Source organism: Hibiscus syriacus, unplaced genomic scaffold, assembly GCF_006381635.1.
Source record: "Hibiscus syriacus cultivar Baekdansim isolate YM2019G1 unplaced genomic scaffold, ASM638163v2 tig00111166_pilon, whole genome shotgun sequence".
In the NCBI taxonomy this organism is placed as follows: Eukaryota; Viridiplantae; Streptophyta; class Magnoliopsida; order Malvales; family Malvaceae; genus Hibiscus; species Hibiscus syriacus.
The window spans coordinates 1,714,218-1,730,529 of NW_024063008.1; the positions used below are offsets into that span (position 1 = coordinate 1,714,218).

A 16,312-nucleotide genomic window follows, 5' to 3' on the forward strand; every position below is an offset into this window, starting at 1 on the left:
TAGAGTTCAAAACTTGAAAATCTAAATATTAAATAAATTTAATTATATTAAAATAGATAAAATCGTGGAATCTAAATGATAGATACTGTATATTTTTTTTCTTATTTAATTGCTGCAAACTCGAGTGATCTGGAGGCCTGGGGTTGTGCTTTTTCTCAACGACCTGTGTCGGTCACTAATGGCAAAAGTGGACTCAGTTTGAAAGAAAGGAACAGAGAGATATATTCTCAACGAATTTGGCTGTCCATATTAATTGCATGCTTTGCTTTCTCAGTTTGTTCTATTTCTATATAACCCTTTTCTCTTCTTTCCTCTCCCTTCACTCACAGCCTTCTTCTCTCTTCTCCCTTTCTTCACATTAATTTTCCGCCATTGTTGTTTCTATTCAACAGCTCATGCTCATTCTTCATTAGCTTTCAACTCATTTTTACGTTCGTCGCTGATCAAATGGATGCATCAGAGGCTTTGATGATCTTAACAGCCCTAGCGGCTTGTTTAGTCTGGTTCAAGTTAATTGTCCGGTCACTCAATGGTCCACGTGTCTGGCCTTTGTTGGGCAGTCTTCCGGGGCTTATCGAGAACTCGAACTCCACGTATCAGACATGCACCGCCGCGATTCCATTTTTGGCTCGGAAGCAAGGCCTCGTGACTGTCACGTGCGATCCGAAGAATTTGGAGCATATTCTGAAGTGCCGGTTCGATAATTATCCCAAGGGGCCTAACTGGCATGCTGTGTTCCATGATTTGCTTGGCGATGGGATCTTCAATTCAGATGGTGACACGTGGTTGTTCCAGCATAAGACTGCCGCGTTGGAATTTACCACCAGGACGCTTCGTCAAGCCATGTCGCGGTGGGTTAGTCGGGCTATCAAGTATCGGTTTTGCCCGATTCTTGAGTCGGCTCAACTCCAAGGGAAGCCGGTTGATTTTCAAGACCTATTGCTTCGGCTCACTTTCGACAACATATGTGGCTTGACATTCGGCAAGGATCCTCAAACAATATCGCCGGGACTTCCCGAGAACTGCTTCGCATCGGCTTTCGATCAAGACACAGAAGCCACGCTCCAACGGTTTACTTGCCTGAAATCATATGGAAGCTGAAAAAATGGTTTCGGCTCGGGATGGAAGTTACGTTGAGCCAAAGCCTAGACCACATGGATAAATACTTATCCGAAATCATTAATACACGTAAGCTTGAATTGGTGAGTCAGCATCAAGGTGAGACCCCACATGATGACTTGTTATCCCGTTTCATGAGAAAGAAGGAATCCTACTCGGATGAATTCCTCCAACACGTGGTATTGAATTTCATCCTTGCTGGACGTGACACGTCATTGATTGGGCTATGCTGGTTCTTCTGGTTGGCCAGTCAAAATTTGAGGGTGGAGGAGAAGATCGTCACTGAAATTTTCACCGTTCTTATGGAGACACGTGGTGCTGACACATCCAAATGGATAGATGAACCCCTTGTATTCGAAGAAGTTGACCGATTGATATACCTTAAGGCAGCATTGTCCGAGACATTAAGACTCTATCCTTCCGTGCCACAAGACTCAAAAGCATGTAATAGCCGATGACGTCTTGCCTAATGGAACATTCATCCCTGCTGGATCAAATGTGACATACTCGATATATTCAATTGGTCGAATGAAATTTCTCTGGGGTGAAGATTGCTTGGAATTCAAACCAGAAAGGTGGTTATCCAAAGACAACAAGAATTTCGAGCCCAAAGATTCATACAGATTCGTTTCGTTCAACGCCGGACCTCAAATTTGTTTAGGGAAAGATTTAGCTTATCTTCAAATGAAATCGATAGCTGCGGCGGTGCTACTTCGACATCGACTTACTGTGGCAGCGGGACACCGGGTAGAGCAGAAGACGTCACTAACACTGTTCATGAAATATGGGTTGATGATGGAGGTGCACCCAAGAAATCTAAAGTCTGTTTTGGAAAAAAAACATGCAAAGCTGAGGAAAATGGGTATGCTTGAATTCTGTTGAAATAAAACGTCAAACAAACAGCTGCAATATTTAGGTGCAACGACCCCAACACTTAATTAGATTTAGACAGCTTTTAAGGCATTTATTATTTCCCAAAAAAATGTTTAGAGCCTCAAACCTACCTTGACCTATATTCTCATTTAACGTTTCAAATGTTTTTTTTTTTCAATTATTATTATTGGGAAACTAATAATTGTACCCAAAAATAAAATCAAACAATTCCACTCCTAAATTATTATGAAAGTAGGTTAAAGTTTATAGTAAATATGCTGATAAGCTGAATTCTCAAATTTGTACTGATTAGGATATTAGGGGTTGAGTATCCTGTTTTTGTTTGATACTCTTGAGGGTGTAATTTTCTTTGGATATAATATACAAATTTTATCCAAAAAAATTATTGTGAAAGTCGGCCATCTACAATTTATTTAGACATATTTTTGGGATACATGAATATTTAGATCCTTAACTTTGTAAATTCTCTCACTTTGATCCCAAAATCTTTTTCTGTTCATATTAGTTTGGAACTTGACACTTGAACTTGAATTTTTAGTAATTTGTGACGGTACTGAGATTGTGTCATGTCATCCCAAAAGAAAATAAATTTTTAGGTATATCAAAAGGAATAAAAATCCAAGTTCATGGACCAAGTAGAAAAAATATTATCAAGTTCAAGGACTAAATGTTAATTTTTCCTTTTCTTTGTCTTGAGAATATGTGAGAATGTTGATCATGAGACCTTCAAGCTTTAACATATTGAGATGAGAGAAATGGAAAATTAAGGAACCTTCATTTCAACATTGCAGCAGGCCATCTTTGAAATTATACATGTTGATTCCATCCCTTACTTTACTCTGATTTAATCTTAACCACAATATCAAGATGAAGTAAGTGGCGCAATTCTTTGAAGCCTCAGCCACACAGCAATTTCTACAATATAATTACAGAAAAAGGGTCTTACTAATGGTATAGTCGTCATCGCTGAGCTCTTCATGACGATGATGTTCAAGTCGGATATGAAGACAGGGTCTTTCTGGTTCTCCTCTTGTCCAGAGAACTCTTAGATCACCTCTCTTTTTTCCCAGGGTCAAAAAGTTTCCTGCAACAAGGCACGGAATTTTCATTAGCTGAGAGAAATGGGACAGCAGCTTTCAACTTCGAAGAAAACTGGTTTAGCAATGGAATTTACCCAGCGTAAACGGGACAATGCAAAGGAGTGCTGGTTGACCATGTCCATCCATCAAATTTAGAGCTACATATGTAATGAGAAGACCTGCCATGGGTTGAGAAAGAAATAGAAAACTGTTATTTGCAGAATCCAAGTGAACGATGGTAATGGCAACGTCAAGGAAATTTCAGAAGACGTGTTTTAATTCCTTTGTCCACAAGCAAACTATGTCTTAACGGTCACTCTTAACAAGAAATATATGTTTCGTTTTTGTTCATTGGATCAACGGGATTCCTTCGTCGACTCTTACCTAAGCCATAAGCAATCATTTCCCATAAGAAGTAGCCAGCTCGAAGAGTCTTTCTTGCCAGCCAATCATGCCTTTAAACACAAGTGCTTTGAGTGAGTTCTAACTAGTAACTACCGAGAAGATCAATCAGCAACAATTAGAGAAGTCAAAGGCTATAACCTGAGTGAAAATGTTATCAACAATCCAGGTAAAAGGATGTCGCCAAATCCTATAATGCTATAACCACCTCATGGATCGAACATGCGTGGGATCTTCAGCAGCATCGGGATGCCATACTCCCCGCTTTTATCCCCACAAGCTACCTATGAAATAGTTGCAAGCAACCAGTAGTACTTTCTAGCCCTTCATATTTTGAATAACCTTCAAATTCTGATATTGCACATGGACTAGAGTTGGATAAGGTGGATTACTTACCAAAATCATCACACTTTCATGGAACATTTTCTTCGAAACAAATACCCAAAAGATGTCGTATAAGAAGGCACAACTTAGAAGAACTGCTCACGCCTGATTCAAAACATGTCAGAATAATTTTTTCCTAGAAATAGCAGCATTTATCAAAATCATCGAATACTTCATAATTTTAGGCATACCTAAGATAAAAAGTAAGGAATATAATGAGGGTCCATACAAGTCTAAAATATAACAAGATGGGAGTAAATAAAGTTGTAATGCTACCTTGAGATTAGGTACATGGACAATTTGCAGAACTGTGATTATCAGAGCAATTCCCTGAGTAAAAAATATACATACACATAAGTTGAACTCAGCCATGTAAGTCTTGCATCAACATCTTACTAAAAGAGAAGCAAGAAAGGGAGAGAAGTACAAGAACTACGAATAAGCCGTATGTTTTATATCCATCCAGCTAAATGGTGGTTGTAGTCGTCACTCGTTGGCGTGATGTTTTAATGCATGCACTTAAGATGGTTGATCAGTTAGAGAATTCTAAATCTATTACTTGGGAGTGAATATTCTAGCAAAGCTATAGGTTAATAAGGGTTTTCATCTAGTAGTTGAAACATAAACTTGTTTTAAACTCACTCTTTGCCATTTATGGGAAGAAAAATAATACACCACAAGATAGGGACTGAGGCAGATAGATGTTGCCTGTTGGACTCATGATGACTCATGGATCAATTAGATAGCCTCTTATAGCAATGATGGTAGATAAGCTTTAGCCAGAACCCAAAATTTAGTGCCTCAACAATTGAAGGCATAAAACTCCATACCAGAAAATGGGTTTTTAATCATTCACACAACTGAACTTCAACAATCTTGAAATATATTAGGAAAATTAACATGAAACCATATCCTTACTAGTATATCTTGACCTATCCGAGCAAAGGAAACATCGCGGTAAACAGCCCAAACAACAGCAAATGCTATGCAGAAAGGGGAAACATCCAATGTAAGGTATGAGACAGCTCCAAAAAAAGGCACTTTAATGTATGATTCTCCAGCACGCTTGAACCACCTGCAAGATATAAAAATTCACAACATTGAAAAGACAAGTCAATTTACTTCATTAATGAAGGTTGTAAGCTACAGAATTGAGTTTATCTAGGCAATCAAACAAGAAACCAAATGCATAGGCATCCATAGACACAAATTGCAACCATTTTTCTTCATCTATCAATGAGTGTTGACCCCATTAAGACCCGATATAGTTTTCAAATTAAGTCCTTTTCTTCAACTTCTCATAATATTTTGATGGTTATCACCATCCTTCAATATCATGCAGAGAATAAAATAACAATACACGCTCAACAGAAAATATGCAAGAATCAATCAACAACAAGACAACAAGCGCATGACTTGGCAGGTATTTAAAGGCAAACTTCTCATGAGATACTAAATTCATACCAAGAAAGAAACACACAAATACCTTGACAGTAAAGCAACCAAGCAAGTTTGAAGGCCCTGCAAATATATTAAATTTTAGAGTTGCATGTAAATACTTCGCTGAAATATCCAGAAGAAGTCAGAAAAAAAACAATAATGTTTAGAGAAAGATGTTTTGCATGCCAAACTATAACATGAATTAAGAGAAGCTCCATATGCATGCATGCATGCATAAATGAACAATAACTAGTGCAGACACCCATTTTTATCCGGGTTTACAAAAACAGTATATTATATTATTTTTTTATTATTATTTTTTTATTATTATTAATTTATATATTATAATTGTTTTGCAGGCCCCACTTCCAACAAACTACCCCACCCATTCCATGGTCTCCATTTTTTCCACTACCCCACTAACTAAAACTGCCATTTTTCCCGCTTCACTCTGGATTCCATCAATTCTTCGCCATTTATAGCCCTTGCAAGCATTATAAAAGGGGAGGGGGAGGACGAATCATAGGGGAGGAGGCAGCAGATCGGGGAGCAAGCATCAAGCTTTAGGCCTGACTACTCTGCAACAAAAACCAATCTTTTACCTTTTTGATTTCTTCTTTCCCACCAAAATTTTTCATTTCTGGGTTCATTCTCATACCAAATCTAAACAAGGGTCCCCACGTTCCTTTTTCTCGTTATATTTCCATAGGGAAAGAGTAGCCAACTGAGCCAACAAAAAATCCAAACACAGTGAGTGCAGTGTTAGGATCTATATAAAAAAGGGTTATTTTCTATTATTATTCATTTGGGGTTTTAAGGAGGTTTCATCAATGGCATCTCCTTATCCCATTCCAGTTACTGCTACTCAGCCCTTCTTCTTCCTTGCTTTGAACTGCATCTGACTTCGGGTGATTCAATAAGAAAAAAAAAAGATGGGAACAACAGCAGCTCCTGGTTCTTACATGGTCAACATCAAGCCTTGTTTTTTTTCTTCTCGTAACATGCTTGTTTCGAGCAGCTCGCAAATGACCAACAATAATCTTTCTCGAAGAATCATCAAGGAAATGCAGCGTCTCCTAAGTGAGCCGACACCGGAATTATTGCTTCACCTTCAGAGGATAATATGAGATATTTCAATGTGATGATCCTTGGTCCCACTCAGTCTCCATACGAAGGAGGGGTTTTCAAGTTGGAACTATTTCTGCCTGAAGAAGACAAATGGAATCCATCTCTCCAGATCCGAACTGTACTTTTGAGCATCCATGCACTTTTGAGTGCTCCAAATCCCGATGATCCACTTTCTGAAAATATTGCTAAGCACTGGAAGTCAAATGAGGCAGAAGCCGTTGAGACAACCAAGGAATGGACTCGTTTATATGCGAGTGGCACATGAAGACCGGTGGAATCGGCTGCCCTCATAAAATAACATTTTATGCAACGTAAGCTACTCGATATCGGTTTCATAGCGAAATTTGGTTTTCATCAACACGTGCACTGGTTATATTTTCCAAGAGTGTAACATGTTGGTCTTGAAATTCTTAGGGCCAAATTGTTGTTTTAGTCCTTCCAGGTTTGGAGAAATTTCATTTGTTTGCTTGAAGTCATTTCTCATTGTGATTTGGCCCCTAACTTTTTAATTTTTTTTTCTTTTGCAGTTCATTTTTAGCACCAATTTAATCCATCAATTTTAATTTATTTCAATTTAGTCCTTTAAATTTTTAGTTATTCATTTTTTTCTTTTTAATTTTAGTTATTCATTATTTTTCTTTTAATTTTAATGTATTTTTTATTTATTTGATCTTTCTTATTTTTATATTTTATTTAAAATCTAACATTTTTTACTTTTTAGGTATATTTTCAATCAATCAGAAGTAATTAATTTGAATCGAATATTTTAAATTTTAATTTTTAATTTTTAAATTTTTTTCATGATTAAGACAATCGACAAATTAATTGGTACCGAAAGGGCGGTTCAAGGGTGCTAATCCTTCATTGACCGTAACCGACTCCCGAACCCGACATATTTCTGGTAAAGCGTAGATCAAGTAAGAAATAAGGTATCCGTTCAACCTATTTATTTTTAAATAAATGATCGGTGACGATTCCTAACCCAATCAATTCAAGTTGAAGCCCAATTCCGGACCCGGTTCCGACAACTAGGAATCAGACAATGAAAGAAAGTTGTACCTCCACACCAATAAAACAGAAAAGAACCACCAAGAGCTCAACCAACCAATAAGTGGGTAGAAGGAATCAAGCTAAAATTTAAGCAAAACCCAGTTGGAAAACGAAGAAACAAGAAGTGGGTAGAAGGAAAAAAAGGTGCATTTTCGAATGATTACCAGAACGAAGTCGTTCTCACAACCGGGCTTCTTTGGAGCTAAATCATCGTCGTGTACAATATAACCGGCTTTGACAGAACAAGGTTGATAGACAAGTGAAGTCAGAGCAATTATTAAGAATACTCTGCAAAAACACCGCAAATCCATTGATGGGTTATCCCTCCTACTCTTACTTCTTCTAGTTCAGGCACCGTTCGAAGTTCCATTACTTCTTGCCATTACAGAAATATTTGTGTTTTGGTATTGTTGACTTTTTGATTTCTTCTTTAGTATAAACAAAATAATGAAGAGGGAGCAAAGAGTAGTAGCAGTTATCAAAGGAGAGCAATGAATCTATTGGCTTTGGAAGAAAGTGAGCTAATAACGCAAAGCAACCGTTAAAGTCTCGATTACTCAAAACGCATAGTGCATTATTTGGCCCTTCTCTTCAAAAATAATGTCTTTCAACATCAAAACGTCATGGATGCGTTTTATGTTTGTTTATAGTTGGGCCATGCATGTGGGCATGATACTCATCCACAACCATCATTTTATCATCCAAATTAGACAGAAGGAAGAAAAAAAGGATAACACTTTCGATGAACATTATGGAATTGAAATATATTTGCCTAAATAGTTTTGACAAGGGACTTCGTTCCAACTGCTCGAACTAAAATTATTATTGTAGGAAAAGATGGCCGTCTTTAAGGTTTTGCATCTGATATGAGAAGTGTCTGCCATCAGACTTGTAAGTTGGATTGCTATGGTGATTGTTTGCAGTAATATGTTCTGATAAGTTATAGCTTCCACCAGATACCTTAGCAGCTTCTCCATTTATCTTCAAACCCAGTGGTTTGCTGGTTTCCTGTGGAAGATTTTGTGGGTTGTTTTGTCTCGGATATTCTGGATTGAATTGTCTTGGATTTGGAATGCTTAAACCAAAATCTATACCCTGGTGAAGTGGGAAAGGAAATCCAGTTCCAATACCAGAAGAACTTAGGGTGCTTTTCTGATTAATGCGATCCATATTTCTCGATCCCATTAATGCAAATTTTCAAATGGTTTCTTCTGGTGGGATGATTGGAAATGATCCTTGATTAGAACCTGGTTCCGGCATTTGATTTACTCTTTCCGTATTTATACAGCTTTTAGTCTCCGCGGATCTTGGTAGAACATAGTTGTATAATGAAGCATCAGGCCCTTGATTTGCAGCTATTTGATAAGTTAGAAAAGTTGGTAACATCGGATACATTGACCAAGGTACCTGACCAAAGGGACTAGATAGAAAATTTTGAACAGATGACCCCAGCTCTTCAACATTAGTACAGGCTCCTGAGGTTCTAATGGCCTGGACATGACCGGCTTGATCTTCGGGCACTGGATGGTGATCGCCCAGATCGACGGTTTTCTTGCCTTTTGCACTTCTCTTCAGATATCCACCCTTGGTTTTTTGAGCTTCTATAGCTAAAACAACACTGGTATTACTCTGGACTTGAACGTTTTGACCGGCATCAATTGTTTGATGATTTGGCTTTGCAGCAGCTATCGACAAGCTATCTCATTTCCCGTTTGATGAAGTAATAAGCTCAACAAATTGTCCAGAGCCAAGTCGATCTCCTAATGGGTTTAAGTAACCAGTAGAAGCATGAGCAGTAGCGCCTGTGGGGAATCTAACTAAAGATCTATCCATGCCGTATCCAAAGTCATTCTTGTGCAGCATGAAGTTGTTCTCCTTGTCTCAAACCGGCACATGCTGTTTGTTTTTCTCCGAGTTGTTCTGCTGTTGTAAGTCTCTATGGCATTGGACTTGGATACATTTATCGGAATTACTCGAACGATGGGCTTGCATGCTTTCCGTGTGAGTTTTCCAGTGCTGATCTTTGCTAGATTTTTCTCTTTTCTGCAACTGGACCTTCTCATCACCATGACCAGGTTTTCCCCTTAGATCACCCACCAACTGTTGCACTTCATCTATCATCCATTTCAATAACTTTCTCTTGTAACTTTAAGGTCTTTTAACAAGGACTCCATAAAGCTTTTAAGTTCATCCAATGGAGCATGATCGTGAGCACTTGTTTCACCCTTCTGCAAATGAACTTATTCAGGAGAATCCTTCTTCATTTTGCTGCTGCTCTTATTCCCGGCTCTCCGTTTCTTAACTTTCCCGACATTAATTCGACCTGCTTTTCCAGGATTCTCATCGTCCTTCTGCTTAAGTCTACTGCCTTCACTAGTTTCATCATCACCAAGTGAAATCAATCTCTATACCAGCTTCTGCTTTCTGATAAGTGACCCGTCACTCGATATTGAATCATTGAATGAAGAATCTGGGTCGTTTTCATCGTTCCTCCTGAACTCCCAACGCTGCCAAAATCCAAATTCTCCCATTTATGCTAGGCGAATCACTACAAACTGAACATTGACAGATACCCTTGTTCATATTCTGTTCATTCAAATGGGGAAAGCAGTCTAGTGATAGCACAAAAGTTGAACAAATATCAATCATATGACCATGCGAGTAAAAACAGGTACCCTTGTTCAAATTCTGACTGGACAGGACAAATGGAGAAGTTTAATCCAGTTCTGAACAGACTAATAAGTACCTAGTTTTACAGGGAAGAATGATATAATATGGAGAAGCCAACAAAGAAAAACTTCTAAGCAGTGAATATATTTAAGCTTTTAAGCAATCAAAATGAAGATTTGTGTTCTCACCATATATCAGTCGAGTCAAAAACACGGGGATCGATACGGATGGTTAGTTTACTATGTACTAAACAATGAATACATCTAAGCTTTTAAGTAATCAAAATGAAGGCCTGCAGCTGGCTTGTTTTCCTGTCTTGGATTTCTACCAAATTTTCTATATTGGTTTTGATTTGTTGTGAAATGAAAGATATGCCTTACCATGTATTGTCCGTGATGGTTCTTTGAGCCTTGGTTGGAGCTTTTATTCCCTCTTACAGTGGGTTTCCTTTTACAGAACTTGCCAGAATTTTCTTTTCTTGTATTCATGGCGATTTTATAGATGGTAATGGTATTAATTTCCTTCTCAAATATGCAATTATTTTCCATTAACAAGAAGAATTTGCTTTGATTATTTTCTAATTTATTTAGCAAATTCAGAGGACGATGATTGATAGCTCAAATATCGAGTTTATCTTAATAGTTAAGGAGGATTATAGCATTAAGCCAAATTGGAATTTACATAACAAAATTCAAGTACATTTACTTGTAACGTAAAATAGGTCTAAAGATACGATTTTGTTGACAAACCTTGTATTAGTTCTCTACAAATCAATCCAGGAATTGTCCTTACACAATGAGAAAAAAACTACAGATTCCTCTAAATTAGATTAAACTTGTAATGCATTCATTTTGTTTCACCTCACAATCGGCAGCACGAATAACATCAAACTACTAAGAAACCCATCTTTTATAGATTTTTCCATCAGATTATTAAACAACATGCTGCACCACTCTAATCTGCAACACTAATCAGAATCTATCATCGTTACACAATTTCAGGATAGTTATTTTACATATACACACAAAAATAGTCATTTGGCATACAAAAACGTAAATTCATCTTTGTTAAAGGGCACGTCAAAGCAGGATTTGGAGTGACATCGAAACTGGCAAGACCTGGATTGAAAGAATCTAAATCTTTAGGAATAAAAGTAAGAAGAAATTAGAGTTACAATTGAAAATTTAGAAATGAACTGAATTCTGCTTCTAAGCATACAGTATAATCGACTCCATGCTCACCTGTCTCCCGCTTTAAAAGCGTTTGATCAACACTAAAGAAAATCAAGGAGTAACTCATAACTAACATCCAAAAGGAGTACAGTTAAACTTCAAGGAATACAAATACAACTACAAGTGGAGTTCTTACTGTTCTCTATTTAGCAATGCTCATGCCCTCAAACAATGAATTCCTGCACCAGAATAGCAACAATATCGTGTTTTTCAGTAAGGGCCAAAATACAGAATTTTGACCTAGAGGTATATTATTCCCTTCTGTGGTATTAACATCAATTTATCTGTACACTCATGGAAATTAATGACTCTCTGGCAACCTGCACACATACGCAAGAAAGAAACATTACTATAATAGCTTTATCAAATAAAAGCATGTGATATTATTCTTTTCTTCCATTTCCTTTTGCTTGGATTGTACATGGCATCACATTTAACAAAGACATGATCCTAACAATTCACCAAACATGATACTCATTTCCACGTAGCAAATTGTTCAGGAAAAGCCGCATACTGATCACTGAAAAAGTATTTTTCAACAATTAAGCAGAATTAACAGAGAATGAACCCACCTCCATGGGAATTCACTGGTGTCTATTCCTGCTTGGTGGAGCTCATCAACATATTGCAATGCTTCCTGGCATTCCTCACGGTCATCAAAGAACTCCTTTTTGTCACCTTCAATCTGATACGTTTCATGGCCTTTGCCAGCAACCACCTGCAACACACAGCACCAAATTAGCAAATATACTTATCAACTAGTATGAGCAGAAAAGGAGCATGAAGAAGAGGAGAGGACTACACAATTAACCCATGAAAAACCAAGTATGGTGCACAGACAAGAGAAGGGGATGACTCACCTTATATGAAATAAACCCCCACGATCCAAAGAATGAAAAAGCATAAATGAGGAAGCAGAATGGGAGGAATATATATATGGTTTATTCTCCAAAGTCAAAACTCTTAAAGTTCAACAAGAAACCTATATGAAATAACTAATTTAAAATTTCAACAAATTTAATGTAGGCAGTGCACCCTCATTTGTGGTGTGTGAGCACCGAAGTTACATTAGGTCTATTGCTGAAACATAAAACACTAATCTAGAAGAACATATAAATATACTCATGAAGATGTGGGTTTTCTAGGTTGCTGGAATATAGAAGCAATCCAAGCTTTCAAAAACTTACAACCATATCGCCTTCTTCTCCCATGGCAACAGCACAACGTACAGCTACCCGCCTAATATCATGCAGAAAAAGTCTATGGCCATTTGGGAGAGGTGGATAGTAATCATTTTCTCCATATTTCAAATAATCCTGCATTGTCCACCCCACGCCAGCTAACATGTCGTCCAATATGTCCACTAATCAAAAGATGAAACATATGAGTAATTTGGTTCGTGTTTCTAAGCAACTGCCATTGCAGCTAATAATAATTATACCATTTTCTTATACTTACATGGATCTTCACTCTTTGGATTATCAGATGTCAAGAGAGTCACTTCACTTTTATCTGTTGCAATTTTCGCCATCATTGGTCTTTTCCCCCGGTCACTCTCCCCAGGGCAACCAATAACTTCAGAAACAACATAATTAATAGGTTAAAAAAAGGTATTGATATTCAATTAAGAGGAAGCATGATTTTCATGAGAAGTAGGAGTGTTAAAGGAAAATCATAACAAGCGTACCAGTAATAATCCTTTTTGGTGCAAGCTCTCTTACAGAATCTAGCAGTCTAGATAAGGCATCAGGAGTGTGGGCATAGTCCACAATGACTCCAAATGCCTGCTCCTCATCTATTAACTCACACCTTCCTGGAACAGCATCAACCTCTTCAATCCCTCTAACAATGTCCTCTAACGGCGCCCCAACTGCAATCCCAACAGCCACAGCCGTGAGTATATTATAGATATTGTGCCTTCCGAGCAAACCTGATGAAATCTCCAATATCCCATGTGGTGTGTTAACCAAGACCTGAGTCTCAAATAGCGACAACTCAAACTTAAGGGGATGAACATCTGCATTCTTATTCTCCATTGCAAATGTCACCACAGGAACTTCAGGGTTACCTTGAGCAATGAAAAAAGGTGCATGTGGATCATCAATGTTAACAACTTTCCTATGCCTCTCAGGATCCACCATCCTTGCAAACAACTTTGCTTTAGCTTCCCTATATTCCTCTTCAGTCCCATGGAAATCTAAATTTTCCCTAGTCAAATTAGTAAACACCGCGATATCAAAATCAACCTCGTTGCACCTCCCTAAAGCCAATCCATGAGAAGAAGCCTCCATGACAACAGCCTCAGTTCCATTATGCAACATCTTTGCCATCAAATTCTGAACCAAAACAGCATCAGGAGTTGTATTCGGTGATTCCAACTTATTATCACCATGTATATAATAGGCAACCGTACTTAGCATCCCAGTCCTTAAACCCATTGCCTCATACATCCCTTTTATCAAATAAGATGTGGTTGTTTTGCCATTAGTCCCAGTGATCCCAATAACAGCCATATTCTTTGAAGGATGTCTATAAAATGATGCAGCTAGTGTAGGCAAAACTGAATTAGTATCCTCAACAATGACTAATGCCTTGCATCCCAAGGTATCCTCAATATCGATCTCTTTACTTGCTACAACAGCAACAGCTCCTCTCTTATCAGCTTCACTCAAGTACAAATGCCCATCAGTTTTTCTCCCAACACAACAAACAAACAAATCCCCAGCACTAACCAACCTAGAATCATGCTGTATCCCTGTTATCTCAACCTCTATATCCCCATTAACCGACACCGGCACCACTTTACTTTCATCTAAAAGCTCAGCTAAACTCATTTTAAACTTAGGTTCCACAATTCTAACCTTACTCTTTCTAAAACTATCTAAGTCTATATCAAATGATGGATCAAACAAATTAGCTCTTTCTTTACCTTCAGAGTCACTCAAACTGACATCATATTTCGAAGAAAATTCTTCCTCAGAATCTTCATTTTCTCCATCTTCCGAATCAGATACGGCAGTCAAACCTCGTAATTGATCAATTTCTTCCAAGTCAACAACTTCATCAGCGTCCAGCTCGTCATCAACGACTCCCGATTTTTTAGGTGCGGGTTGTAACAAACCTTGCTTAACCAACTCTTCCCGTTTCATGGCAATGGCTTTATCAATTTCACCGAACAAATCATCTCCGTCGTCATTTCCCGCTTTCTCTTTACTCAACAAGTCTTCGTCCACGTCAGCAATGGCAGAAAGGTAATTTGACTTGTGCTTGTTAAAGTCGTCTTCTTGGATTTTGCGGGCACGGGCAGCTTGGCGGTGGATTTGCTGAAACTTGTCTACGCCGTGCATGGAGTCCTCAGGAGCTTCGGGCGGGTCATCATCAGAGGGAGTCGGATAATACTTTCCGTCAGGGCCGATAGCCGGAAGGCGGCGGAGAGAAGGAAGACGAAGAGGCTTAAAATAGACACGACGGTGGCGATGGCGGTGATGGCCAATTAAAGATATGTGGTTGGGTTGAGGAGCGAGAAATTTGGGAAGCGAAAGGAGTGAGAAAGCCATTGGAGGGAGGGAAGATTGAGTGAACGTTGCAGTGAGGTTTTAGAACTGTGGAGGGGATAGAGGTTTTAAGATTAGGAAAGTCGAAGCTGCAGGAAACGACGTCACATAGAATGAAACTACACCCATTAGTCATCGAAGTATTACATCGTTTCTATTTTGATCACCTAAATTTGTTTTTTTTTTTGTTGCAAAATCATCACTAAACTAAACTAAGAACTTTTTTTTTACCAAAAATAGTATTTAAATTAAGTTGTATATCACATAAAAGTTATGTAAAATTATTATTAAAAGGAATTAAATTCAGATGCGTTTGTTTAACTAACTGTAAACTTATATGTGTTTGTTTAGCTCCAAAGGGTCATAGATTTAATTTATTTTATAAATAATTTTGTAAATGGTGTACAATTGAACTTAAATACACATTTTGGTAGAAATTTAATAAACTCTTGATCTAATATAGTGTCTAAGTGCAATAAAATTTAAAAAAATGATAGGAGTTTTGTTCTTCTTAGAGATCCTAGGTTATAGCAGTTGTGTTTGTAGTATGTGTACATTACCAATGGTTAAAAAATATAAATAAATATTATTTTGTAATTATTTTAAACTATTCAAAAATAGATATTAATGATAATTTTATTTAAAAAAAAATTTAATGATCAAAATAAAAATAATAATAATAATAATTTGACAGCGAATAGTGTAATTTACACTTGTTTCGTCTTTTCAATTTGAAAACTGCGGCTAAAGACAGATCTATGGCCCATTTGTATAGATATAATTGTATAAATGGGTCTAATTTGAAACCCATCCGTATACTTTGTGGAAATCAATAATTTAATCCCTCTAATTTGATTGTTTAGAATTTGATTCTCTTACTTTACGAAAATTGAGAAATTGTTAGCGTGGTCAATATCATACCAGTAATTATCGTTCATTTCAATTTTAAAACAATCTCGAGTCCATTTATTACCACCTGCGAACCTTGAGCGTCGAACGAAAAAATTAAAGGATTCCAGTTTATCTTCGTAATGCGTTTTTGGAGCTACTTCTAATGTACTGATTCGTTTGATTTTTTTTTTCTTGCAAGAATTTAATTGCTTACTTTATATTAAAATGTCTAATGAGAGTGCCTCTCGTATCTGTCATTGTTGGTCTGTTCTCCATTAATTATAACGTTGATTCTATTCTACTGTTTTGACGACTAAGATTACTTTTAGGATGTGTTTGGTTCATGAAATGTAACTTTATCTTCGGGAATAAGATTACCGGAATGTTATATTATCTTACACATTAATGGAAATGTTACATTATTGTGTTTGGTTTGTTTGAGAGGAATGTATGATTACAGTGTTTGGTT

At 37.3% G+C, this 16,312-nt stretch overlaps 1 protein-coding gene and 3 pseudogenes across 2 annotated transcripts; 2 read left to right on the plus strand and 2 right to left on the minus strand.

The window, feature by feature from the left end:
- The first annotated feature begins 345 nt into the window (after positions 1-345).
- On the plus strand, positions 346-2,001 carry LOC120155304 (annotated as a pseudogene).
- Positions 2,002-2,907: 906 nt separating this feature from the next.
- Positions 2,908-7,807, minus strand: LOC120155305 (annotated as a pseudogene).
- On the plus strand, positions 6,344-6,787 carry LOC120155218 (annotated as a pseudogene).
- A 3,307-nt stretch (positions 7,808-11,114) lies between the features above and the next one.
- On the minus strand, positions 11,115-14,990 carry LOC120155217 (UDP-N-acetylmuramoyl-L-alanyl-D-glutamate--2,6-diaminopimelate ligase MurE homolog, chloroplastic-like). 2 transcript variants are annotated; one of them, XR_005518951.1, is made up of 6 exons: positions 13,086-14,990; positions 12,857-12,973; positions 12,586-12,761; positions 11,971-12,116; positions 11,535-11,718; positions 11,115-11,284 (listed from the first exon to the last, which is right to left on the minus strand). XR_005518951.1 is itself a non-coding variant. In XM_039166796.1 (5 exons), exons 1-5 carry the CDS (start codon positions 14,953-14,955, stop codon positions 11,700-11,702), a joined length of 2,328 nt encoding a protein of 775 aa, XP_039022727.1. In that variant the 5' UTR covers positions 14,956-14,990; the 3' UTR covers positions 11,286-11,699. The 2 variants fall into 2 exon arrangements, 1 of the variants encoding a protein (XP_039022727.1); XM_039166796.1 differs by lacking the exon at positions 11,115-11,284 and having other exon boundaries at positions 11,286-11,718.
- Between the last annotated feature and the right edge of the window lie 1,322 nt (positions 14,991-16,312).